General features: G+C 39.8%; 1 protein-coding gene across 3 annotated transcripts in view; it reads right to left on the reverse strand.

Moving 5' to 3' along the window:
* The window catches only part of EDNRA (endothelin receptor type A), a 62,001-nt gene extending 44,254 nt beyond the window's left edge, over positions 1-17,747 (reverse strand). For 2 of the 3 annotated variants that reach the window (XM_032246440.1, XM_032246438.1), the window contains exons 1-2: positions 16,844-17,747; positions 11,634-12,124 (exon numbers count right to left, since the gene is read on the reverse strand). In XM_032246440.1, the coding sequence (XP_032102331.1) occupies positions 11,634-12,053 (420 nt within the window). In that variant the 5' untranslated portion in view covers positions 12,054-12,124; positions 16,844-17,747. Of the gene's footprint in view, positions 1-11,633; positions 12,125-16,839 lie in introns of all 3 variants that reach the window. The other variant, XM_032246439.1, reaches the window with a different exon arrangement.
* Positions 17,748-24,859: the final 7,112 nt, after the last annotated feature.

A 24,859-nucleotide genomic window follows, 5' to 3' on the forward strand; every position in this document is an offset into this window, starting at 1 on the left:
AGTAGAGACGGGGTTTCACCGTATTGACCAGGATGGTCTCGATCTCTTGACCTCGTGATCCACCCGCCTCGGCCTCCCAAAGTGCTGGGATTACAGGCTTGAGCCACTGTGTCCGGCCAGGTCTTTAAACTTTTAGAATTAAAAAAAAATTCTTGGCTGGGCATAGTGGCTGATGCCTGTAATTCCAGTCATTTGAGAGGCTGAGATGAGAGGATTACTTGAAGCCAGGAGTTTGAAACCAGCCTGGGCAATGAAGCAAAACCCCATCTCTAAAAAAAGAATAAAAAGAACTCTTCTACCTAGTTCTTAATTCTGTACCATACCCTAGGTTAACTGTCCAACATTACTGAATAGTAAAATATAAAAGGGTTATGATCAGGAAAAATTATATGAGAAGTATATATTTAGTATGTGGCTATATATGTTGATAAGTAAATATTGCATATATCATATACACATCTATAGGTTTCTATATCTATATATGTACATAGATATTCAACATGTATATACACAAAAAAGATGCATAGGAGAATGTCCACAGCTGCACTATTCAGAATAGCTCAAAACTAGAAACTATTTAATGCCCGTCTTTAGTAGAATTGATAAAGTGTGATATTCACACAGTGAAGTATTATACAATAATGAGAACGAATGAAGTACAAGTGAATGCAACAATATGGATGACTCTCACAAACATAATGCTTGGTAAGAGAGGCCAGACACAATACATACAGGCATCATAAGATTCCACATGCACAAAAACAGGCAAACAAATTCATTCTGTTAGAAGTCAGGAAAGTGAGTGGCTTAAGGGTTAGCGTAGTGACTGGGAGACTTCTGGGTGCTGATAATGCTCTGTTTGTTGATCCTGGTTACACATGTGTTCATTCTGATGCTTTGTTAATTTTCACAGAATGAACACATATGTAACCAGGCACATTATTCTGTATGTATGCTATATTTCAATCACGTTTAAATGTTTAAAAAACTCTTTTTTTTTTTTTTTTGAGATGGAGTCTTGCTCCTTTTGCCAGGCTGGAGTGCAGTGGTGCGATCTCGGCTCACTGCAACCTCTGTCTCCTGGATTCAAGCGATTCCCCTGCCTCAGCCTCCTGAGTAGCTGGGACTACAGGTGCACGCCACCATACTTGGCTAATTTTTTGTATTTTAGTAGAGACGGGGTTTCACCACGGCTGGGATGGTCTCGATCTCCTGACCTCATGATCTGCCCTCCTTGGCCTCCCAAAGTGCTGGGATTACAGGTGTGAGCCACCGCTCCCAGCCTAAAAAATGCTTATATGATACAACATAACCAGAATTTTCATAGATTTAACTTCTATAGGCCAGTAAAATTTGTGGAAACAATGAAAATATGCAGTGAAATACCATACTTATGACCTAAATGACACCATTTGAAAAGAGAAACTTTGCTGTATTCTAGATATTTCTATTTGGTGAAAACTGAGCTTTAAGTCTTTTTTCAAACTAAAAGTTCACAGTGGTGAGAGATTTTTTTTTGTACAGACATTCTGCAATTTCTTTATGTGACGTAAAACTTATGTGGGATGAGGTGTAATGTGTTATTCAATATTTTCTTAAGAAACATGCATCCATTACCTTTCATATTTTGATGAGCAATATTTTTGACATTGAAAAAATGCTCAGTAATGTTTTCTTTATTTGTTGCTTTTAAAATTAGGAATTAATAATGAAGTTCATTATGCATTAGATTTAATGGAACTATTTCACAAAAGTTATACTTTATATGCAAATCTTTAAAAATTGAGGATTTCTGGCTTCTTTCTAATGATCAGTTTAGATGTATCCACAAATGTTATCTCTTTTGCTTCCACACCCTCCTTTTAACTCCTGTGCATCTGTAAACACCCAGGGAGAAAGGTCTAGAAATGCAACCTCTAGCTTTACCAGTAAAGCCTGATGTTTCTATCCTAATTGAAACTATCGGCTAGCCATAGGCATTCATTCTTCTATATCCTGTCCACAAATTGCCTTGCCTTTCAAGTGACAACTAGATGAGCCACCCATTCGGCAAAACGCGTTTCTCTGAGCAGATGTGTCGAGGCAATTAGTACATCAAATAACTCAATCTATCCTCTCAGTTTATTTATTTTTTATTTTCTGGTTCTCCTCCTGTCAGTTGACCTTACTGACATGGCAATGAATACTGGCTACAGAAATCCTGTTCACCAGATGTCCCAAGGCCATCTGTAAGATTTACAACAAAGATGCTATTTTGGAGTGCAATCTCTATTATACACGTTTTCTTTACAATGTGTTACTTCTGTCTTAAGGAACTAATGAAGCTGTTGGATTTAGTGGAGAAGATAAAAGGGAACGTTTTCTTCTTTGAACAATCTTTGAAAGTCTATTTGTGTTAGGGATGACATTTTGGTAATTATAAGGTTTGTCTTATGAGGTGTGTGGAAGAATAGAATGGCAGGCTGGCTAACACCACAGCCTCTGGGATCAGGCTGGATCCAAATCCTGGACCTGCCATTTCTAGCTGTGTGACTTTGAGGAAGTTACTCAACACTCTTGCCCTTACTTTTTTCATTTTAAAATTCAGGCAACAGTAGCATGTCATAGATTTGTTGGGAGGGTCACATGACTTAGCTTGGCATAGAGTAAACACTATGCTTTAGGTAATACTCTCATGTTCCATATTAGTATATGTAACATATTTTAAGATTGAATACTTTCCCTTCATTGATTTAGGAAATACTTTTCAACATAGTAGCCAACTCCTGGGCTCAAGCTATCCTCCCACCTCTGCCTTCCTAGGTGTTGGGATTACAGGCATGAGCCATCGTGCCTGGCCAGAATGTTCTTGCTAGAATGTAAACCAGATCATGTCACTCGCCCGGACATAACCTTCCAAAAACTTTCTATCTCATTCAGAGAAAGAAGCCAAAAACTTTTTAAAGGTGTATAGGTTTTCCTTGTTTACCCAGGACAGTCCTGGTTTGTGCCTACTGTCCTGACATAATTAATGATAGTGTCTCCATGCTCAGAATTGTCCTGTTTGTACAACAGATGATATAGTCAACATACCATCAGGGCCTAGGTGTTCTACCTCTCCCCTGCTCTTGCTCCACCCTCATACCCTTGTGATCTCACTTGCCATTACTCTCTCTCTCTCCCACTCAACCACCAAGGCCTCCTTGCTCTTCCTTTAACTCTCCAGGCACATTCCTGCCACAGGGCCTTTGCACCTGCTATTTCCTCTAACTGGAATGCCCTTACCTTATATAGTGGCATGGTTTGCTCCTTCATCCCTTTTAAGTTTTTACTCAACTGTCACCTTGTATTGAGGTTACCCACTCAATATCCCATCTCTCGTCTTTCCATTCCCTTTCCCCATTGTACTTATCTCCTTAGCACTTATCTTACAGACTATGTATTTATTTACTTATCTCGCTTTTTGTCTTGCTCTTCTACCAGAATCCACGAGGGCAAAGATATCTGTTTTGTTTGCTGCTATTTACCCAATGTCTTTATTGAATAAATGAAGAGCAGTTGGAGAAGAAAGACCTAATAACACTGAGTAAACAAGTGGTGAATGAGTTGCCATCTCTATTGCCTTCTAATATAAATTTGATCTAAAATAACAGGAGTCTCATGTTTAGGGCAAGTATGAGATGCAAGATTTGACTTGCTTCCTTTCTTGGTACTAGTCTCCAAGGAAGTAGTTTTAAAAGTTAGAATGTCAGTAAAACTCTTAGAGGTGTTTAAGTTCTGAGAAGTGACCTCTAAATGTGCAAATCCAAAAATAATATTAAGTCTTTCTGAGGCCACATTTGATTTTAGGTTCCTGAGCTCAAGAACATTGAGGGCTTCAAACCTTCCACATTTATTTAATTTATTTTTTCCAGATTGCTCTTCTGCAAAAACACACCAAATTTAAATAGATGATTCAGAGCATGCAGTTTTGTATAATATTTGATGTTCAAATTTAAATCCAAGGCTACCAAAAATTAATGCCAAATGATACATTCAGCTTTATTATTAAATTTAATTTCAACTATTAACTTTTAATCTTAGGACAGTTTTTCCAACAAAAACTAGACCTAGTTAAAAATAAAATTGTAGCTATAGAAAGCAGTAGTTCTGACTCCCAAGAGAATGTGGTTGATCCAGAAGGCAGTTGTAGAATTTCTGGCAGTATATCAAATTTATTTTGATGGAATTCTTAGAATATTGTTTATTTAACCACTCCAGTCTCAAAATCAACTTCAGAGACAACAAACTTGATTCCCCAGCCCCCTTCATTTTACTTTGCACACTCTGTACTAACTGCACACACTTTGTATAATAAGCAACTCACAAGACTACCCTATAGAAATCCTTCAGGATAAAATGGCCCAAACTGCTTTTATTGATCAGAATGCTTAAATCAGAGCAACATTTACACACACACACACATGCACACAAGCACACAAAGGCACACACAATGTATCATGTGAAAATTCCTTTCTTAAACCTAAAACTTTCCTCCATCGTTATTTTATGTTAAGTTTAGAATATAGCAAACTCTTCCAGTGAGCTAAATGAACTCCTTGTGGGGGAATATCAACAGCCATGAATCTATTTAATCTCAACACTTTACTAACAAGAACGGGACTGAAACCATCTCTCCCTCCTCAGCCATGGGAACAGTCTTACAGTGATGGACGGTTTCCATCCTCCATTACTGACGCGGGAATAACTGTGCTGTGAGCCAAATGCCGAGGGTTAGCAGAGTAACCTCACATGAGAATAATTACTTAACATGACCATGAGAGAAGGCAATGAGGTTCCCAGACACAGGAAATGAAAAGTCAGAAGGGGAGGTAGAGCTGGAGAGGGTTCTGAAGCCTTTCCAGACAGCAACTTCCTTATAACAAATAGCAAATTGGCTAATAAATTTATCACCCTGTCATTTTATATGTACATCTATTCTTAAGCTAGCTAGTTAGCATAATTTTTTGCAATGTACCTATATCTTACTAATGCCAGAGAAATCAACCTATTTCCTATTCTCTCAAGAGTAAAAAAAAAAAAAAAAATCTGTGATATGAATGCTTGTTTTCATATTCCAGATCACTTATAGGTTACTATTTCAATCAAAACTACAGTTACAACTGTGCTTAAAGAATGAATATTGCACGGAAATAGTTAACACAATGCCTGAACCACGAGACAAGAACTCTTGACCCCTAGAGACAAAGGGAAGTGAAAAACCATCTTGCTGTTATGTGCTGCTCTGCTTCCCACAAGCTTCTTGCAGATTTATGGACCATGAGACATTCTGATTTTCAGAAAAAAAGGTAGAAATTCAATAAACTCAATAAGCAGGTCTGCTTTTAGATCTGGAATTGCATGGGAGAAAAACATTCTAACAGAGGCAACTACAGTCCATTTTCTTTTTTTACTCATTTATCAAATATTTTTAAAGCTGGGCACAGGAGATACAGTAATAAATGAGAATGATGATAGCATGCCTCAAAGAACTTGCAGACAGTCCAAGAAGATGGCAAATACAATACAGTGTAGGTTAAGTGCTTGTTCGGGGTTAATAAAGGGGGTCTTGGGAGTGGCACTAACCCAGTTTGGATCATGGATATTTGTGAAAGAGATGCTTACGCTGAGATTCAAGGAATAAAGTGGAATAAGCCAGAGAAAGCCTGAGGAAAAAATATTCCAGGTAGAAGGACCATATCCCAGGTAGAAGGACTCAGATAGGCCAGGTTAGCTGGAGGAGAGAGAGGTGCTTACAGAGGAGGCAGCATCAGAGCTACCCTATGGGAAAATATCTAGCTGGAATACAATGTACCAGTGAATAACAGAGATCTTGGTCAAGGGACACATTTTCTCTCTTAAAATTTAGAGAATGCAGGTTCTCTAGCTAATTTTATGCTTACAGCATGATTCTTGGAGTACATGAGAAAAGTGTGTTTTTATTTTCTTGATGATGCAGTAAAAGGGAAATAGGCTCATCACATACAGAATTTGGTAGGTAATTTGACTAAGTTGGGGAATAACACATGCAAACCACAGCTAATGTCTTCTGTCTTGTCTATAAATGAAGAATCCCTTTGACCATCATCATCATCATCATCATCACCACCCCCACCACCCCCACCATCATCATCATTTTAATTTGAATATCTCAGATTAATCTGATTTGAAGTTAATTGAAGAGTAAAAGCCCTTGTTGAATCAAATCGTAACAACAAGCATTACTGAACATCTACTATGCTTGAGATATCTAATCTGTAAGTTGTGACAATTTATTTTTAAGACACAAATTGCTGTGGTGACTTGATGTGTCAAGAAGCTACTTTTGTTAAAGCTGCCCCAGAAGGATGGATCCCAGTTGCACAAGATATCAAAAGCTGTGTGAACATTGAGATAACTGGCTCTCTGTGGATGTCTCTGGTTTCCACATTGTTCAGATCCTCTGCCAGAGGAACATATTGAGAGTCTTGACTTTTCATTGCAAAATATTCCTGGTAATTTGATGCATAAATAGGATTTGTTTATTTTTCATTGTTATCCTCAATAAGGGGTGGTTGCTTAGGGTAGACAGAATTAGTAATCAACAGAGTTACTGGATTCTGTCACTGTTGTTCTCACAGATCTGCTTTGTGCCACGTGCTAAGTGGAGACATGATTTACGTGGCGTATTATCGATAGTGTCAACTCCCTGCTGTGCATGTCAAAAGCATCTGTGGTAAGCTATTGGACTCTACCTCTTGCTTCTTTTCATGGCCACCATTCGAATCGTCTTTACTCCATCTCTCTCATACACACATTTCCCCACATTCTTGTTTCTGTGTAAGAGGAGAGGTTCAGTGAAATATGGATGTATCTGGGTGTACATAGGGCAGGGCTGTTTTCCTGAAGCTACATGGTGCCAAGTCTTGGCTCATGCACAAATATCACTTTTAGGGCTTCCACTCTATTCAAAATTATAACCCATCTCCCTATAGACAACCTCTGTGGTATACATGTAATCTCATGAGTCATTAAATAATAAAATTATTAAATTCTATACTTCTCATCAATTATGTCATCTAGTAATTAGGGGTTATTTTTGGTCCCCTACATGGAAACAATGTTTTAACTATTTTGCCATTCTAACAAATGTAAATGTCCTATATACAGATTAATTTACTTGGACAAGTTTTTGTTCTTGAAAATTTAAGATATCAGATAATGTAATTTCTTGACAAATTGAATCCATCAGCAGTATGGGTTATAAGCTTGGGTATATGAAAAAGTCTGCAACTCCTTTCTCTTTCTCCTTCCTGCTTTTGTCAATCTTCTGCAATTAGTAATATTGTCTTTTTTTTGAACAACTGAAAATCAGACGTATCCCTTGATAATCTTAGAAATAGCTTTTCTTCACACACTACCATTTGCAAGGCCATTGTGTTTGAAAACCAAGAAGGCAATTGGCAGTCATTGGCTTGCCTTGATTCCTTCTGTTTTGCATTTTACTTTCTTAGATTGCTGACTTTCTTTTATCATCAGGTTTTGTGTGTGTGTGTGTGTGTGTGTGAGTGAGTGTGTGTGTAACAAGGACTAGAGGAGCTTCTTTTCATCTTTTGGGTTGTTTGATGTAACATATATAATTCTAGGCCTAACTCATTTTTCAAACTAGGATTTCTAAGTGCTTCAGCAGCAGCAATTTGGTGACTATATTCTGTCTCTCTGAGAATGCTATGTAGGGCAAAGAATGTTCCTTTAGGGTAGTGATAGCATTTTGACAGAGCTGAGCCATGCATGTTGGGAATTAGTAGGAAGGAAGTAAACTATGACTAGAGTGTGGAGGGCCTTGACTGCTAAACATGGGGGATGAGGGGGACAGATGGGAGCTCCTGGGTGCTTTTGTAGAAGCAGTAGCACTTGACAGATGGAAGCAAAATCCAGGATTTGTTGTGGGGAAGAAGCTCTGAAGATATGGAGATCAATTAAGAAATTAAGAAATTTCTGACAATTCAGGTGTGGAATGACCCCACCCCACCTTCCGTGCCACAGGCCATCCAGAGCCACCAAGCACCATCTACACGGGTTACTGACATCAGAAACAGCCCAGCTGTTTGACAGCTGTTGCATAACTTTTCAGTTGTGTTTTATATCACATTGATCTATGAAACCTTTAAGTACAATCTTTTTCAAAGTGAGAGAAAGGGAATAAAACGTAAATAGGAAGAATATCATACCTTCTTTTTCTTATAACATTATTACAATCTAATCAGCAATTCTAGCTTGCCTCAGATATTAATACAATCTTTAAATAGTCTACTTCCACTTATGCTAACTCTGATATGATTCAAAGCAATGTTTTCTGTCTGGAGACACCTTAGAACTAAGCAGAACAGCAACTGAGAGAGTGGATGATGAGAAATTTCTTAGTGGGTACAACGTATGTTATTCTGGTGATGGATACCCTAAAAGCCTTGACTTCCCCACTATGCAATATATGCATGTAACAAAACTACACTTGCACCCCCAAAATTTATACACATTAAAAAATAAAAGCAATTAATATAATTGGTAAACACAAAAATATGTGTGGTTCAAAACTCATCTTTCTTCGATATTTTCAACTTCGGTAAATGGTTGAAAGTATTGAGCATATTCGATACTTTGAACCATTTATTCTTCTTTCAACCTAATCCTCCTAATACTGAGGGAAATAAAGAAGGTTCATGCATTGCTTTAATTGAATATTCTCCAATTGTATGCATTATTTTCATAGCTATATAAATGTAATGTTAAAGTGAGATAGAAAGCTGCTACCTTGCCCTGCAATATAGAAGTAGTGAACTTGACATGGTTAGAGGAATCTACAGGTTTGGTATGTGAGAGACTCCAAAGCACCAAAATTTTACTATGGGAGGCAGCTATGGGGAAAAGGGATGGGGGCCTGTAACTCACATTGCTTGGAAGGATCTCTTGACTATCCTAGTTAGAAGTCAGAAGAATAGCAACATGTATGGTCTCCTGACCTACAGAAGAGGATGACAGGAAGATGTGGAGATCGCTCCTAAATATTGTGAGGGTGTTTAGCACACTCCAATGCTTTTTTGTCTTTTTCTCTGGAAAAAGATGGAAATAACTAGAGTATTTTTTTTTTTAGCCCAAAAGGTTTACTTTCTAAAATTAATGATGGTTAAATGACTCATTACACAAGTTTTAGAAAAATAGGAATTATACAAATTACTCCCATGATGTAAAAATACCAAACGGTCCACATTATTTAGAACTACAGTAAGGTATACAAAGTATTGGATTCCCAGGAGGGGAGAACCATATGTTCAAATAAGAATGTGTTAATTTTTATTCATTGCTAGGTGAATGTAAAAGTTTTATTTGTATTTTTACCAAATTTGGAGACATTCCAGATGATCTGACTTAAAACGTTGCCATGGAATAGAAATGAAGTTTAGTCTGGTGATTGGCAGTAGCACCTCAAAGAGATAAGCAGGTATCCTTCCCAGCAGTTGTGGGTATTGATTTGCTAAGAAGCTGCTTAATCTACATAGTGCGCTTCAGGGTGAACAGCAGCAGGGAGTTATTAATTCAGAGATGGTTAATCATTTTCTTGAGCCATGATGGGTTGGTTCACTAGTTGATAAGCATGAATAATCAATGTTTGTTACTATACACTGTGATGGCTGAAGAGTTAAAATTTGAATTTTCCAATTTATCATTAGAGAGAAACGTCAGGAGAAAGTCAAGTGGTTGTGTGCACGTAGTATTTCATAAAAAGAAAACTTTAAAAAAAAATTAAAGTTATGTAGCATATGCTAAACATTTTAAATCAATTATGCATTTTCAATTTTGAATCATAGTTTGGTTCTAAACTCCTATTTTAAGCTCTAATAGAAAACACATGTATTTATGCTATCCTGTGGAAAGAGATGATCATTTTTTGATTATTTGTTCTCTAATCTCTCCAATGTTGGAAACAGTATATTGGTGTAACTTTGGGAAGATTTATTTGTAATGTCAAAATTGTAACCGTTGTTTTCATCTATATTGTCATTCCACCGATTTTTCTGCTAGGGTAATATAATTTAACCATCGCTTAAGTGTACTTATTGGAAACTAAGAGATTACTGTTTTACTTAAAATGTGTTATATCTTCAATTGACAAAACTTGCCATTTATAGTAATATTTCAGAATATTACCTCTTAGAATAGTTGCTTTCTATGCATAATACATAGAAGAAAAAAACAAGACTGGGGAAAATACTTTTCCTGGGTTTAGCATAAACACATTTCATAAAATCTGGCATAGATCAGGCCATTTCATTTGAATTTTAGTACATTTGAATTCTTGCAGCAATTTTTCCCTCACAACAAGTAGACCAAATATGGAATATCTAATTCCTTTGGCTTTAGTTTGTTTTGGGACTAAGTAGTCTCTGATAGTTTGGATGTTTGTCCCCTCCAAATCCCATGTTGAAATGTAATCCCCCATGGTGGAGGTAGGAACTGGTGGGAGGTGTCTGGGTCATGGGGGTCACAGATCTCTCATGAATGGCTTGGTGCTGTCCTTGCGTTAGTGAGTGATTTTTGAGATATCTGGTTGTTTGAAAGTGTGGTGCCTTGCCCCTTTCTCTCTTGCTCCTGCTCTTGTCATGTTATGTGCCTGCACTCCTTCCCCTTCTGCCATGATTGGAAGCTTCCTGAGGCCCTCACCAGAAGCAGATGCTGGAGCCATGCATGTGCCCCCTGCAGAACCGTGAGCCAATCATCAAATCTCTTTTTCTTATAAATTATCCAGCTTTTTTTTTTTTTTTTTTAAACTAGCAATGTAAAAATGGCCTAATATAGTCTGCAAACAAGGTGATCACAGACTGGTTAGTTATCTTCCTCTCTCACTGAGCACTGACTTTGTTGTGTTTGTCTTTGGCTCCTTACTGCTGAGCTTAGGGGTGGGCACACAGTGGGTGCTCGATAAATGCAGACTGAAGAAATGAAGAAGACTGAGGAAAGCAGGCCAGTTTTAAATGGTTTTAGTTAGTAATACTGCTCAGCAAGGTCAACACCGGCCTGCTATCATGTGGACCCCATTATCTCTAAGTCACAAAAATCACCGAGAAAAGCCAGGATGCCCTTTTCTTTAATCATTAATCTAGATAGTCTAAATAAAATCATTACCATTCATTTCTGGCTGAACTATAGATATCTGGCTTCAGAACAGCATCATATTCAACAGGTAACTAAACCTAAGGATATGTTTATTTCAAGTATTTTCTGGGTTCAGTAGCTCTTACCCTGGAAATCACATTTCATAAAAATCCAGGGATCTTGTCAAGACTGCCTGCCCAACCAGCAAGCTCAGGGCTGGCATGAGAATCCAAGTCATGAAACTCCATGATTTTGAACTTCATCTCTGAAATATTATTTTGTTACAATTAAGGTGGAAACTGAGTGTAACATAAGACAGATAATAAAATTTTAAAATCTTAAAACTAGTAGTTTGAAGATAGCAGAAATAGCTCTCAGTAAAAACACAGATAAAATTCCAAAAGTCAGAAAAGTCTGCAGCAACTCTCCATGTGGAATCAGACCATGGATTTAAACCTGAAAATACATTTGTGGTTACTTCCTACCTTAAATACATTGATAGGGAGATCAATGACCACATAGATAAGGTCTCCAAGGGCAAGGCTGGCTATCAGCGCGTTGGGGCCATTCCTCATACATTTGTTCTGGTAAATGATCCTGAGCAGAGTTGCATTCCCCACCATTCCCACGATGAAAATAGTACAAGATATCACAGTGTTAATGTATTTGAAAGCTGAAGTAATTTTAGTCTGCTGTGGGCAATAGTTGTGCATTGAGCCATTGCTGGGTAGGACCAAATTAGTGGGTTGATGAGTGGTAACCAGGAAGCTGAGTGCTGTGCCACGAAAAGTGGTGAAATCATCCACATGATTGCTTAGATTTGCGCTGTATCTCTCGGGATTATCACTGATTACACATCCAACCAGTGCCAGCCAAAAGGATGCCCTGAGGCAAAGGGTTTCCATCTTGAGGCAGATTTGAGGAAATATCTCTTATTGTACTTGTGCTGCTTTTACACCTTCACTTTTTTTTTCACCTGAAAGAAAAGGAAAAATAATTTTTTTATAAAATCTGGTTGCCAAAAAGATCATAGTCAAGGATTATTTATTGATTCAATTAAAATGCAGGATACATTTGGTGATTAGGTAAGATACATGTATAGTAGGTTACCCTATGGCAGAGCATAATCAGAAAAAAACCAAAGCTCTATTAGGGCAAGATCTATCTCCTCTATGTAAGTCTCCATCTCCATCTCCATCATCTCCATCACCTCCATCTCCATCATCTCCATCACCTCCATTACCTCCATCATCCCATCTCCATCTCCATCATCTCAATCTCCATCACCTCCACCTCCATCTCCATCATCTCCATCACCTCCATCATCTCCATCTCCATCATCTCCATCATCTGTCTCCGTTTCCATCTCCGTCTCCATCTCTCTATCTCTATCTCTATTTCTATCTCTATCTCTGTCTCTATCCATCTCTAGCTCTGTCTCCATCTCCCTATCTCTCTTTCTCTCTCTCACTCATCTATCTCCATAGCTGTACTTATATCTACATCATAATATGGATGAGACTATGTCAATTTTCCCTTCAAGTAGTAGTTACTTCTTTCTCTACATTCAGGCTGATAAGAGCCTGAATTACAAAAATCTTCAAGAGTTGAGATACAAACATATTTTTTAATGTAAGTGAAAAGGCATTATATGCTGAGTAAAGGGGACAGAGTATTGAGGCATAAAATAAAATTACCAAATTTAAAAATTGAATCTTCTAAAATGTGTGCTGTCTTACATATGATAAACAATGAACACAGGAATAAAGTGCAGCACGGGTAGCCATCTAAAGTGCTACGAGATGTTAATCAGAACTCTGGTTAACACCATTAATGCATCTAACAATTTTAATTTCAACTAAAAATGAAAGAATTGATAAAAACAAAATATTTGTTTTGGGAACCTTGATGTTTAATATATAAAATCTACATTTTCTACAGGAGTTTTTTTTTTTGCTTTTTCATTTCTCAGAAATTATCACAGTATGGTATTTGTCAATGAATGAAATGGGAATAATGAACTCTCCCAGGCTAGTTATAGTATTTGGTTTTCCAAGGGACATCTGCCCCATACTATCTTTTAACCATCCTATATAGTTACATTTATTATATGCCAGTCACTGTGTTCAATACTATATGTGCATGATGCCCTGTAATCCATACAATGGTCCTGTGACGTAAACCCATGGTTCCATTTTGAAGAAAAGGAAACAGAGGCCCAGGAAGGTGAAGCAGCTTGTCAAGGCCACAGGTGGTAGGTGACAGTGCTTTGATTCTAAGGCAGGTCAGTCCAACCCTGAACCAGAGTCGTTAACCACTAAACCATCCTGTCTGTCATCCTCATGCTTTATTTGTACCTAAAATATTTTAAAGAAGCCTCCAGAGTTAAGATGAAGCAAAAGACTCAGGAGGATGGTTAGACATTTTCAAAGACCATCTGCTGTGGTTATTTATTTATTTATTTATTTTTAAGTCACTTGCAGAGAGCTAGTGGTCCTTCCTGTCCAGGAAATTTAGGAGACCTTTAATCCTTAAAGAAAAGCCATTGAGAAAATGAGGGAGGTTGGGGTAATTAAATAATCAAAAATAATTTAAAATAACCCCTCCTATTTCAATATTTTATATGTTTCCTTTTCTGTAGGCTTTTATGAATCTTCAAATGAAGACATAATCTGATTTATGCAATGGTGTGTGTATGTGTCTGTGATGTATACCCAGGTCATAATTTAACCTTAAAAAAATTGAGTCCTGGCTGGGTGTGGTGGCTCATGCCTATAATCATAGCACTTTAGGAGGCCAAAGCATGAGGATCGCTTGAGCCCAGGAGTAACTGGGCAACTTAGTGAGACTCTGTCTTTACAAAAAATAAAAAAGATTAGATGCTCATAGTCCCAGCTACTTGGCAGGCTGAGGTGGGAGAATCGCTTGAGCCCAGGAGATTAAGGCTGCAGTGAGCTATGATCGAGTCATGGTACTCCATTCTGAGTAGCAGAGTGATACCCTGTCTCAAATAATAATAATAAAAAAAGTTAAAAAAATTGAGTCCTTTTTCTGAGTCTATTCAAGGTTGGCATTAACCACTTTTAGGAATTTTGATAATTATCTCGGGAAATCTGTAAAGCTTAGGTTTGGCCAATACGAGGATAAAATAAGATTTATTCAAGTTATATAGAAAGTGTATTTATTCAAGTTATATAGAAAGGGTAAATATAAAGTTCAAGTATTGCACACTTTTGCCTTCCCCAGACATTTCCTCACCAAATCTGAAATAAAAATAGTATTTATACATAGTAACTTATTATATATGTATCTGTTATCTGCCTTGAGCTTTCTGACTCTAGGAAGGCAGGAGCAATATCTCCATTTTACGTATAAGGAAACCAGAGTCTTGAAGAAGTTACGTGTTTAGGTCAAGGTTTCAAAGCCAAGAAATGGCAGGACACGTAACTTTGCTTATAGGACTTGACTAACTCTGATTAAATGAGAAAAGATATCAGTGTTTCAAGGCTAGAGGCATGCCATGTAACTGTCAGCTCTGACTAGACTTAATTATAAACAATTTGCAGTTTTTTCCTGCTTCTTATAGTTTGGAGTGAGTATGTGGCTGAATATTGATAGACCTATGAAATGCCACCATTTCCATTCCAAAGTGAAGACCAGGACTCCAAGCGCAAAGCTTCTTGTCATCCGCCTCTTTGGATCAGAGATGGGGGGAGAAGAAATACTTTCATATCTGGTGCTGTTGAGTCAACTAACGTCCTCCAACTTCCCAATTGAAAGGGAACCTTCAGTAACAGCTTTCTTAAAAATGAGAGAGAAAAGACCTTTTTCAGAAATGGAATGGCTCTCTACTGGTTACAGTCAGCTGGGAACTGACCTGTGAACTGACCTGGCTACAGTGGGAACTGCTCTACTCGTCAAGGTCCCTTGGTACTTTGAACGTTAGCATGCTGGTCTGCTCCATTAGCGGATTATGGAAGGGGGTAAGGCCAACACTGTGGGTTCTTTTTTCTTTTTCTTTTTTTTTTTTCTGAGACGGAGTCTCACTCTTGTCACCCAGGCTGGACTGCAGTGGCACAATCTCAGCTCACTGCAACCCTTATGGGTTCAAGCATTTCTCCTGCCTCAGCCTCCTGAATAGCTGGGATTACAGGCACCCACCACCACACCTGGCTAATTTTTGTATTTTTAGTAGAGACGGAGATTCACCACGTTGGCCAGGCTGGTCTCAAACTCCTGACTTAGGTGATCCATCAGCCTGGGCCTCCCAAAGTGTTGGGATTACAGGCGTGAGCCACCATGCCTGGCCAAGGCTGTAGGTTCTAAAGGCATGAGCCAGCTACTGTTAAAACCCCCTTCCTTCCTCCTCCAACAATGACACCACCACAGAAATTACTTCTGATGACTTCTCTGTCAGCTCTCCACACATGTTAAGCTGCAAAACTAAGGGATACCTGGCAAAGGCATGTGGATGCCGTATTATCATTGGCTGAAAAGTACAAAACCAAATGAAAGGAGCCCATCAACTGCAGGTTCTTCCAAGGTGGGGCTGTAGCTCATTTCCAGGAATCTGAGTCAGGCTGTGCTTTGAATCATCAGTCATCATCAGTCATAGCACTAGTGAAGCATCTCAGGTTCAGACCTGAAGGGCATGGCCTATAGATTCAGCACTCTTCCTATTTGGGGTCTGAGAGTTTGGGGAGTGAAAAAACTATGATTAAGAAAGAGGACCTAATCCTTATGCGTACACTTTAACCATTTAACATATGAGACCCTCAGAGTCAAAGTTCACCTGTAATTGGTAACTTGGAAATTCAGACCTTATCAAAATGGCATGAGTTTAGAGCATTTAATTTTCATGAAATGACTGCCAAGGTGTTTCTCAATTAGCTAACACATAGACAACTCCAGGTGGAGGAAAAAAACAAGTAAACTAGGAACTTTTTACAAGTTTTCTGTGGTTTTGCTCCCCGGTTAAGGTATGAGCAACTCTCCTTAGAGACAATGCCTGACTTCAGTATGCCTCCCGCCCCCAACTCTATCAGGGGAAAGCCATTAGGATGATGTAAACAGAGGGTGATTATCTAGAAGCAGCCCTTGTTTTCTGCACGTGAGAAGCAACAAGTGTCCTTTAAAGGCGAGCACAGAACAAAATGCCCAGACCTCCACAGGCTGGTTTCCAAAACTAGCTACACTGGGGGTTTTCCCAAACACCTCAGTCCCTCACGCCGAGTGCCCTTGGCTACCCTTGGCATACCCAGACCCAGATGTGGGGGAGGAAAAGCAAGCGAGTGAGAAAAGGCTGTGGAGCCAACTTCACAACCAGGCTCTGGAGCAAGCCACAGAGCTTGGTGTTCCTCAAAGTTCTTGCATGCCTGGGGAAGAGGGGACACCCAGGGAAAATTATTGGGCTTTCTCTTCCTAAAAATCCGAATCCTAAACTCTACACGTGGGGAGGTGAAGTTCCCCAAACCCTACACACTCCTGGTGCTCACCCCTCACGGAAGGCGCCCGCCTCCTCGCGCGCCCTTGGGCAGGTGGGTGCCAGTCCCTGCTGCGGCGGGTCGCCCAAGCTGCAGGGCAGTCGGGCCAGAGCGTTTCCTGCTCTCGACCTAGGGGCCCAGGCAGCGTCTCCGCCATCCCCGTACCCGCCCCAGTCCCAGCCCCAGCCCCCATAGGAAAGACTTGCACTGACCGTGGAGCTCGGCGGCCGCAGACAGCTGTCGGGTAGGCGCGGCGCCTGGGCCAAAGGAAGCCAGAGCCGGCGAGGGTGGGTGGCGCGGAGGGTGGCCGGTGTCCCGGGCTCCGGCGCGGCGGCGGCTCAGGCTGCACAGCGACTCCGGCTTCAGAAAACTTCCTGGGCACTGCTTCTCCGGGGGAGGTCTCAGTGAGCCCCCAGTCTCCGGGGACGACCGGGTGGGATGGATGAAGCCTCTCCACCTACTCTCCACAATCGCCAGGCCAGCTGGATGACTGTACGCGCGCGCGAGGGCTCGCAAGAAAAAGAAAACTCCGGAGGAACACGCCTCCAGTCTTTCCTCCCCGTCTCCTCCCAAAGCTCCAGACCTTCCACCCCACTCTAGGACCGCAAGAGTGTCCTAACCTTCCAGCTGTCCTGGGACGCAGCCACTAAAAAGCACAAAGCTGCTGCCCCCTTCCAGGCCCTGAAGGGCAAGAGTCTTTTTAACTATTTCCTTTCCGAAAGAAGAGATGGGGGATGTGGAGGAGAGAGGGTAGAGTTTAACAGACAGGACTCAGAATTCCGAAAGGCCTTGCGGAGGAGCCCCTCCTCTTAGTGCAGGCAGATTTGCTCTGTGATGAACAACTGGACACAGAGCCACGGCCCAAGGGTGGTTTCTTCTCCGTGTTCCCTGCCCCCTTTGCTTGGCTTGCGTGCTACCTCGTACGCTTAAAGACAGTTGAGGAGCTAAAGTGGACAGCAGTTTACTGGATCGGGTGGTTTGTTTCTATCTTGTCCCTTGTAGCCAGCGTCTCAAGGCTCCAGACCTCCAGCCCAGGGCAAAGAAGGCGCCTCAGGAGAGTCTATGGAGGGTTCCAGTGTGTGGGTCCGTGAAACCTCAAGAAATTCAATGAGTGAGGAAGCAGACCTTATAGAGAGTGGGTCTCGACGTCTTTATCATGGCAGAGACTTTGTCCTAAATTGGTGGTGGGACAGGAGATGAGGGACAAAGGCCACTGCCTGTGACAGGTGAGTGAAAACTGGGGGCTCCTCAGGGAAGGTCTGCCTTGTAGTCCTTCAGTGCACTGTTAGAGTCAGCATATTGTAGAAATGTGAGGTTGGAGCACAGGTCACTTTATATCCCATACTGTTCGGGTTATCTGTTGCAGCCAAACAAATCACTATAAAACGTAGTGGCTTAAAACGACAACACTCATTTACTCTGCTTATCAGTCGGCAGATTGGGCAGAGCTAGTCTGGGACAGCTCGTTTTTGCTCCAGGTAGCGGGGGCTGGAGGATCCACTTCCAAGATAGTTCACTTGCTTGGTGTTGAGTGTTAGTTTTTCTCCGTGTTTCTCCACAAAGACTTGTGGAGACTTGCGGTTTGGGCTTCCTCACAGCATGGTGGCAGGGATCCAAGAGTGAATGTCCCCAGAGACAGAAAGTGGAAGCTGCCACTTTCTTAAGGGCTGGGCCTAGAAACTGGCACTCTGTCATTTCTGCTCCATTCTATTAGTCAAGCAGTCACAGATCCCAGATTGAAGGCAGGGTATATAGAGCCCAACTCTCAATGTAAGAAAGTGTCAAAGAATTTAGGGACTATTATGTAAAACCATCAAAGAGATCTATAGAATACCACCATTGAAAGAATCCTTCAGTGCACATAACAGTCATCTAGTAGGATTAGACTAGGTATTACCCTGTATATTAATCTTATAGCTTCTCTATGAGGGAGAATCAGCCAACCAGAATAACTAATAGCTTTTAAAAGTGGCATCGTTTATGTTAAAAAAAAGGTGACCCTTTGGGCATGTGGCTTGGCAAGCTGACAATATTTTCGGGAAAGAAATGTTATTGCTTCCTCCCAGAAGACACAGTTCACATCTTGGCCTGTGAAACGTGTGCTGGATTTCAGCCGTTACTCGCTCTGTGGACGGACACACTTGGACAGTGCATCCCCTGCATATCTGAATGTGTCAGTCTGTCCAGTCTTTGTTAGAGCACACCCATCAGACCCTACCTCTTGGGACAGCTGATCTCACTGTGGTGTAGGACTAGTTACTAAAAATTTTCCCTTCACACCTATTAGGATGGCTATGATAGTAAAACAAAATCAAAAACAGCAAAGAGCAAGTGTTGGCAAGAATGTTGAGAAATTGGAATCCTTGTGCATTGCCAGTGGGAATGTAAAAAATAGTGTAGCAGCTGTGGAAAGCAGCATGGCGGCCCTCCAAAAATTAAACATAAGATTACTATATGATCCAGCAATTCCACCTTTGAGTATTTACCTAAATAATTGAAAACAGAGACTCAAACAGATATTTGTACACCCATGTTCATAGCAGCATTATTCACAAAAGCCAAAAGGTGAAAACTAGCCAAAAGGTGGAAGCAACCCAAATATCCATCAGTGGAAGAATGGATAAACACAATGTGGTATAAACATGTATGTATATGTATATAAATATATGTACATACAACGGAACATTATTCAGCTTTAAAAAAGAATGAAATTCTCATACGTGCTACCACATGGATGAACATTGAAGATATGTGAGCCAGATACAAAAGAAAAGAGATATTTTATGATCCCACTTAGATGAGGTATCAGAATAGTTAAATTCATAGATACAGAAGGTAGAATAGTGATTACCAGGGGCTTGGAGGTGGCGAGGGGAGAATGGGGACTTACTGTTTCATATGTTTCAGAGATGTACTTTAGGATGATGAAAAAGTTCCAGTGATGGATGTTGGTGATGGTTGCACAACAATGTGAATTACTTAACGCCAATTAACTGTACACTTTGAAATGGTTAAAATGGTAAATTTGTATTACGTATTTTTTACCCTGACATCAAAATAAAGTCCTCCTGACATCAAAATGATATCTGCCTCTATACATTACCTGTTGATCTGCCCTCTAAATTCATGAGTTTACTACCTCTTTTAGGATCTTTAAACAAGTGAATTATCAGCATAAACCTGCCTTTGTAAAAGAATAGGATTGCCTCATTCTAGATGAGAACAACATAAATGTCATTTGGCTGTTGGAGATTTATATCCTCATTTTCTCAGCTTTACTTGGGGAAAATGACTTCAGTGGACTCGAACCAGTTTTTAGTCAAGTTAACTTTACCTCCAGTTACTCCTCTCCCCATAGATAATACTTTATATACTTGCCCTAACTCTGTATTCCATGCTGTGTACTTCCAAAGAACATATAATTAGTGTATTTGACTATTTTTCAACTTGACTTCCAAGGTTATTTCTTTCCCCTGGAAAGTGGGTTGGTTGCAGATTTGCAGGTCTTCTGGGTTTTGGGGAAACTATCCTGATCACACTTGACTTCTGGTTCAAGCAGCTCACTAAATGGAGGATTACTGTAATGACATTCTCTTGGCATCATGTTAGTATCATATTGATTTCATGAACAATAATTGCTGAAGATTAAGAAGTACTCAATATAGCACTTAAAAACCATTTTCATGTGTCTTTGGGGCAAATGTTCCTCTGAATTTAAGTTTCTTGATTCAAATTTGCAAATCCATTTTACAGTTGCTAACTCCCAAGATCCTCAAACTTGAAAGGGAATAGTGGTTTTGAGTCTCACAGTATTTGCTAGAGTTGCTGTGTTCATGGTTAAACTCTCTGGGAGAAATAAAACATGAAGGTTTCAGAGAAGAACCACAGAGATAAAGAAAGGCTAGAAAGCGGCTGGGCACGGTGGCTCATGCCTGTAATACCAACACTTTGTGAGGCCAAGGTGGGCGGATCATGAGGTCAAGAGATCGAGACCACCCTGGCCAACATGGTGAAACCCCATCTCTGCTAAAAATACAAAAATTAGTGTGGTGGCACATGCCTGTAGTCCCAGCCACTCGGGAAGCTGAGGCAGGAGAATTGCTTGAACCGGGGCGGCGGAGGTTGTGAGCCGAGATCAAGCCGCTGCGCTTCAGCCTGGTGACAGCCTATCTCAAAAAAAAAAAAAAAAAAAAAAAAAGGCTAGAAAGAAGCTGGTTGTGAGGGGAAAGGCAGAGAAATGTATGTCAGAGACCTGAAACTATCACTGCAGTCTTCACACTGGTTAGTGCTGTGGCCAAGACTATTGGCAGCAAACATCACTTGCCTGGAGATGCAAAGACAAACCCTGTTAGTTGAAGATCCATTTTTAATTAAAACTGATGACAGGCAATTTGTTTTCAAAGTAAGCACAGTCACGTGCCACATAACATTTTGGTCAATGGCAGAGCACACGTGGTTCCATAGGATTATAATACCTAAGTTACAAGAGATTTGAGAAATATGCTTTTATAAAAAGAAGAAAAAAAGATTATAATTTTTTAAAATCATACCTTTTCTATGTTTACATATGTTTGGATACACAAATACCATTGTGTTACAACTGCTTACAGTATTTAACACAGTAACTTGCTGTACAGGTCTGTAGCCTATGAGTAATAGGCTATACCACACAGCTTAGATGTGTAGCAGGCTCTATCATCTAGGCTTGTGTACGTATACTCGTTTTATGTTCACACAACAATGAAACCACAATTCTCAGAACATTTCCCCATCATTAAGACACATGACTGTACTCCAGAATTAATCTGTAGATGAGCTGCTGGAGATTTTAAAGTGTTTATTCATTGCAACAATGTTGCACATGGTGATTTAATCCAGGTTATCCCATTAAAATATATTTAATATATCATGTAGCCCAAAGTTTTTTTAAATTGCTGGTGGCCCCATTGGAGAGCCGAAAAATCAATCAATCTTAGCATTCCTAATGATAGGGTAACCAGATATTAAGTGTACACTGATCAAATATTGCATCCATTTAAAAATGTTTCAGATGAATATAATCAGGCTGTTAGCTGTAAATTCCAGTTTACAGCAAAGGTAGGGAATAGATGAACAAGCTAAACAAATACCACGGGAATGCAAATAAACAAATCCAGAAGTTATAACGTTGCAGGGCAATTAGACTGTCTCTTCAACAAGTCAAGCAATGAAAGGATATTTATCTTTTTCTAGATTGAAAGAGATTTAAAGGAACACAACATCCAGTTGTGGTGTTCTGGATTGCATCCTGGTTTGGCTAAACCAACTATAAAGCTCTTTTATTTTTTGGTGGGGGGGTCAGCTGAGAGTATTTGGATTTAGACTAGGTACTAGAGGCTATATTAATTGTATTAAATGTGAAAGTATTATTTTGGATATACAGAAAAATGGTCTTATATTTTAGAGATTCTTTTGGGGGAGATATAACTTACTTTTAACTATCAAGGGACAAATGAAAGTGACACGAGTTTAAAAAAAGTGAAAAGTACAATGAAATACAGTGGTGGACAGGCATAAGACAGACATTCCCATTCCAAAGGGAGACACAAGGAGGACCACAGAACTATGCAGCTGCAAATGTGCATGGGTTATTCTTTAAGAAAAGGGAAAAATGGCCCCAAGGTGATTCAGGGGTTATCATGGCTGCCACTCCACCCATTGACCCTGGGAGCAAGGCTGTTTCCACATCACTTTCAAAGAGTGGGATTGCCTCTTGGTTTCCAGCAGGCCAGGATGGCATCTCCCAGTGCCTCAGGGACAGAGTTGCTCCACAGATCCACAGGGTGACACTTTCACCGCAACATGGCTGAAAGGCAGAGTATGGAACCAAAGAGGATTATTCTCCAGTCTTAAGATCTAATGGGATTTTCCCTGCTAGGTCTTGAACTTGCTTGGGAGCTATCACTGCTTTCTATCTTCTGATTTCTCCCTTTTGGAATGAGCATATCTATCCTCTGCCTGTCCACCATTATATTTGGAAGTATATAATTGTGTGGTTTCCTAGGCACACAGTGAAACAGAAATTTTGCTTCAGCATGATTGTACCTTGATTCTCACCCGTATGTGATTTGGATAATTTTTAAATGACTTTGGACCTTCCACTTTAGAGTTGATGCTGAAATGAGTTAAAACTTTGGGGCTGTTGGTGTAGAATGAATGCATTTTGCAGGTGAGAAGGACTTGAACTGTGAGGGGCCAGAGGCAGAATGTTATGTTTGTATCCTTCCAAATTTATATGTTGAAGACCTAACTGCCACTGTGATGCTGTTTGGAAATAGGGCCTTTTGAAGGTAATTTGCGTTAGATGAGGTCGTGACAGTGGGGCCATCATGATGGAATTAGTGCCCTCATGAGAAGAGACACCAGAAAGCTTGCTTTCTTTTTCTCTGCTATGTGAGGATCCAGTGAGAAGGTAGCTTTCTGCAAATCAGGAAGAGAGCCCTGAACAGAACCAGACCTTGCTGACACCCTGATCTTGGGCTTCCAGACTCCAGAATTGTGAGAAAATATACTTCTGTTGTTTAATTTGCTGGGTATAAGATATTTTGTTATGGCAACTGACTGAGACACCAATTTTGCATCTATTCACAAATTTATTTCAATGGTTCTGATTGCTTATATGCATATGTGTTTATTGAATTTTCATTTGAACTTTTAGTGAGAATATTCCCTATGGCCATATTTCATCTACAGACAGTATTATCTTTAGTTAGTGGGTGTTTTCCTAATCTGGATAGTTGCCAAAACATAACAATGGCAGTAGGATGATCCCTTTAAAATAATAATAATAAAAAACACTGTTTTTACATTTATCGTGTGCAAACGTGGTATTGAGTGCTTTGTATGTGTTATCTACGTAATTAATACGACAGCATTACAAATTACGATTTTGCCTCCCAGTTTACAAAAAAGAAAACTGAAGCCTAAAAAGGCTAAGTGACTTGCCCAAGGTTATAAACTTAGTGCTATGGTTTGAATGTGTCCCCTCCAAAATTCGTGTTGAAACTTAATCCCCATTATGGTGGTATTAAAAGGTGAGGTATTTTAGGAAGTGATTTGGTCATGAGGGCTCTACTTTAATAAATAGATTAATATTCTTATAAAAGAGGTCGGAGTGAACTAGCCACAACCCCTTTTAGCTCCTCCATCCCTTCTGCCACGTGAGGACAGACCGTTCATCTCCTCCAGCAAGATGCAGCAACAAGGCGTCATCTTGGACACAGAGAGCAAGCCCTCCCGTGACATGGAACCTGCTGGTCCCTTGGTCTTGGATTTCTCAGTCTCCAGAGCTGTCAGAAATAAATTTCAGTTCTTTACAAATTACCTAGTCTTACGTATTTTGTTATAGCAGCCAAATAGACTAAGACATTTAATAAGTAGAAGACAGGTGGAAATGCTATTTTTGGGCTGAAATGAACCTTAGCAATCATCTATACCAACTCTTTCATTTTATGGACAGGGACAGAGTGTAAGTAGATTAAGTTTCCCAGTGGTGGCAATGGTTGCTTAGTAATTAAGTTTCCTAATTCCTGGCAAGTACTCAATCTATTAACAAAGCATCATAGAAAGTTATTGTTTTGCCTCCAGTTGCGGTAAATTTCCCATCGTGTCATATTTAATTGACTCCTACACTGCATTTGCCATTAGTCTCTTTTCCCATGCCACTTACTGCTGCCTCTTTGCCATCTTTTACTATGCTCTCAGGAAACTTCATCTGTTCATTCCATCTGCTTTAGTCCATGTTAAACCAAAGGGTGGAAATCTCATTTTCGTTCATTTTGTAGCAGTATATAGTAATTCAATGCTCTTTCGAAGCTTCAAAATCTTCCTGTTGTGATAGCAGTAAATCTTTGAGCAGCAAGCAACTTCAAAATCTACAGACAGTCTACATTCTTTTTCTTTGGAAGTAAAACATCAAGTAGTATCTGTGGCTGGCAGAAAGGCTTTATTATAAAATTAATTGCTCCATTTCAATTAATAGAAAAGATAAGAGAAGTTTTGTCTAGACATAGAGAAAATGGAATCCAACGAAAACACTGTACATTAAGAAGATTATGTTGACACAAAAAAATAAATATAAGTGAAGGGAAAGAAAAGTCTTCAGGCAAAAAAACAAATCTAACTCTTTGATGTGTAGTTTGCTGTTATTGATAGTGTCTGTGGCAGTTAAATTGATTAGAGCATGACCA

Source organism: Sapajus apella, unplaced genomic scaffold, assembly GCF_009761245.1.
Source record: "Sapajus apella isolate SASKATOON/1434 unplaced genomic scaffold, GSC_monkey_1.0 scaffold61, whole genome shotgun sequence".
Classification (NCBI taxonomy): Eukaryota; Metazoa; Chordata; class Mammalia; order Primates; family Cebidae; genus Sapajus; species Sapajus apella.